Source organism: Microtus ochrogaster, chromosome 2, assembly GCF_000317375.1.
Source record: "Microtus ochrogaster isolate Prairie Vole_2 chromosome 2, MicOch1.0, whole genome shotgun sequence".
Taxonomy (NCBI): Eukaryota; Metazoa; Chordata; class Mammalia; order Rodentia; family Cricetidae; genus Microtus; species Microtus ochrogaster.
Window position 1 is genome coordinate 92,465,516 of NC_022010.1, and position 3,617 is coordinate 92,469,132.

Here is a 3,617-nt window from a genome sequence, read left to right on the forward strand (position 1 = left end):
TCTCTCTCTCTCTCTCTCTCTCTCTCTCTCTCTCTCTCTCTCTTTCTTTCTTTCTACAGGGTTTCTCTGTAGCTTTGGAGCCTGTCCTAGAACTAGCTCTTGTTGACCAGGCTGGCCTCGAGCTCACAAAGATCCACCTGTCTCTGCCTCCCAAGTGCTGGGATTAAAGGTGTGTACCACCACTGCCGGGTTGTAATGTATATTCTTAAAAGAATAATCCCACCATATATATTAAATGAGTACCCTCTGTCCTGCCTTTCTTGCTGCCTGGAGTTAGCACAACCCGAGCAGTACAAGTTTTGAAGGGAGGAATTCTCACTTTATCCTGGTGCAGCCATGTTTGGTCATAGTTTCTCTATACTGAGTCGGTTGGTTATTGCCCAGCTTACTGTGTCTAAGACCTCACCTCCCTCCCGCTCTCTGGCTCTGTGTCTGGGTTGCTGTGCTTGTGCATCTTTAAAAATGGCTTCTCTCTCACTTCACTGTTACCGTTGAGAGAAAAGACAAATAGACAGCCAGTTCAGTAGATGAAACTGGGTGTCCTGATAGTGTTTGAGGAAAACAAGAGAAACTGTTTACTTTGCCTTACTTATCTTGATAGTTTCCTGTAAAATTTTACATAAAATGAGCTTGCTTTCTTAAATATTTTAAAGAGATGTATGGTTAAGGTAACTTGGCTAACTCCGCCATCTTATGTTGTTCTGAGGTGACATTCCAGGGCTGAGCATTTGCTCTCTCAGCTCGTTTGTTGCCTTATATATCCCATCCCTTCATCGTCCCTCATCCCCGCTCCCTCCTTTTTCTTTCCTTCCCTTCTCTTTTTTGACAATAATGGAGCTTGAACTCATCGATTCCTGGATGCTTGACAAGCACTCTACCATTGAGCTGTGTCCTCAGTCTTCCTTAAATTGCCCACGCTGGCCTTGAACTGTGTATGGTCCTCCTGCCTCAAGCTCCCAGGTAACCAGGTTTATAGGTCTGCACTACCACTCTCATTGTCTGTTTTGTTCTTCTTTTTTTTTTTCTTTTCTTTCTTCCTTCCTAATCTCCTTTCACCTGGGCCTTCTCTGTGCATTTCCGTGTTGTCTGGCCCTGTGCTTCTCACTTTTGTTCTCATTCCCTCCCTGGACCCCGCATTCAGCTGGTGCTGCATTTGGAAAACTATTCTTTAGCCTTTGTTTTTGTTTTTTATTTTTTGGCCTACTGTGCTTCCAGTGACTGCTTCTTGTCTCAATTCAGACTTCCTGTGCTCAGAATGAGTCATGCCATTTTGCTTTCCTCTGCATTCTTTTCCATGATTTTTTCTGCATTCTTCTGCATTTTTTTTAACCTGAGATGAGAGCTGACTGTTGGCTTAGCTGCCCTTAAGTCTCCGTAACAGTTGGGTTTACAAGAGTGTTCCACCACACCAGTATCTTATAAAAATGGATTTGTCTTCATCCGTGTATATTATGGACTTTGTGGTAGATATTTTGTCTCCTGGGTATTGCTGTTTGGTTTTTGTGAGGATTTATTTATAGGCTTCTGGTTTTACCCTGAGTTGCTTTCTGTGTCTCTTTGTATATTCGGAGAAATCAAACTTTATTCCCATCTTTCTGTACTTCTCTTCTTGCTTTCAATCCTGTGTTTATATTTACTATAGATTGTTCCTTGAAAAAAAATCTTATTATTACTTCATATATTTTCTTATTGAATAACTTTTATTGGGCGATCACTGTTATTTGAGTAGATAGTCATCTTCAAACATGAATGCCAGTGCCAAAATCAATTCAGCATCAAGTTCCCACAGATAACATTTTCTATTAGGTGCCAGAGATATAGTGACATAGTCTTTGCATGTACTGGCAATCTTTTTCTTCTGGTTGTAAATTCAGTTAACTTATAAATACAAAAGTAGCAGAAAAGATGAAATAATTTGGGTATTCTTTGTGTAAAGTCAACAAATATCTATTCAAGGCACTGTATAGACAGTGAAGTCAGATTTACCAGACACAGTCTTTGGAGTTACAGCCTTGTTGCCAATGGGGAAGCAACTGAGTGAACAGGTAGTTAGAATATCATATCATAAGCTAATCTTTTATTGGAAGGGATGGAGAAGGGATGCATTGTGCGCAGTTTGAAGAGTGACGACAGCTCCTTAGGATCCCATTTAATTTTTTTTAAGACACCAAACTATATAGTGCTACAAAATAATATTTTGAGCTTGGTCAGTACCCTCCATTATCTCCAAGATAATATACTTCAGTTGTCATCTGGCCCACCAGAGAACAATTTTATAGTTTGGTTTTTGTGATAAAATTCCAGACTAACTGATACAGAACCAAGTGACTCCTTTGGAAACAGATTGAGAACTTGGGAAAAGGTTAAGGAGAAAATGCAGCATCAGCATAAAAGTTGTTCTTCATAGAATCAGTTTGCTTCACTTGGGAAAAACATCTGTCTGGATTTCATATATGTATATATGTGTATTGAGAAATGAACTGTAAATTTATCTAAGATGGAACTAGGCTAAAGGTAATATTTTTCTTTCTAGATCCTATACAGTGGTCCACAGACCAAGTCCTGCATTGGGTAGTTTGGGTAATGAAGGAGTTCAGCATGACTGATATAGACCTCACCACACTCAACATTTCGGGAAGAGAATTATGTAGTCTCAACCAAGAAGATTTTTTTCAGCGGGTCCCTCGGGGAGAAATTCTCTGGAGTCATCTGGAGCTTCTTCGAAAATGTATAAAATTAGACTTATTATCTATTTGCATTGTAACTAAAGCTTAATTTTATTTTTTTGTAACTATGTTTTTACTTTATTAATTGTTAATAAGCAAACATGTGCTATAGTAATTGACATTTATTGTTGCAAGTAGTGTGAAGAGTTTCTTTATCTCAATTCCTATAGTAATGCCGGAAAGTATTACTTTCCTGATTTTTTTAGTTTTTCTGTGTGAGACTGAGGCTGTAAGATCCCTACAGAGTGTTGAACCCCTAGGGATTGTCCAGATAAGACTCTAACTGAGGTTTATACCTTATTCCAAGATCTCTCTTTTTGTTTTCCTTTTTGAGACTGGTGTTACTGTGTGCTAACCCTAATTATTAGGCTAGCCCTAATGCAGGAACCTCTTGTTGCAGTTTCCCACGGAGGTTATGATTAAGGGACTATGAGGAAAACTTGGAAACTGCCTGGCTGACTAAAGAGTTCAAATAAGTGTGAACTTTTTGTTTAATCCATCCCATACGTTAATGGCTTTTACGGTATCTCTTAAACAATCTTAGCAGCCTACCCCCCTCACTATTTTTTCTATCAGTAATGTTAGTCAGACCGCTGTTAGTTTTCAGTTTTTAAGTGGATAGATGCTGTTTTTTTTGTTGACATTAGGATGGAAATGCCATAACTCCTACTTTGTTCTACTATACTGGTTGTGAGAGTCTTACACCGCAGTTTGATGGTTAGCGTTTTCACCCAAGGGTCACTCTGATATTGAGTAAGAGATGAGCTCTGGAAAGAACCTCTGCTTGTTGCCTCTTTTTTTTTTTTTTTTTGGTTTTTCAAGACAGGGTTTCTCTGTGGTTTTGGAGCCTGTCCTGGAACTAGCTCTGTAGACCAGGCTGGTCTTGAACTC

At 39.2% G+C, this 3,617-nt stretch overlaps 1 protein-coding gene across 4 annotated transcripts in view; it reads left to right on the forward strand.

Annotated features, from left to right (window-relative positions):
* Positions 1-3,617, forward strand: part of Gabpa (GA binding protein transcription factor subunit alpha) — a 28,247-nt gene that overhangs the window by 15,026 nt on the left and 9,604 nt on the right. For 2 of the 4 annotated variants that reach the window (XM_026787081.1, XM_013353406.2), the window contains exon 6: positions 2,534-2,728. The exons of the other annotated variants lie outside the window; for them this stretch is intronic. In XM_026787081.1, the coding sequence (XP_026642882.1) occupies positions 2,534-2,728 (195 nt within the window). The remainder of the gene's footprint in view (positions 1-2,533; positions 2,729-3,617) is intronic. 4 annotated transcript variants of the gene reach the window in all.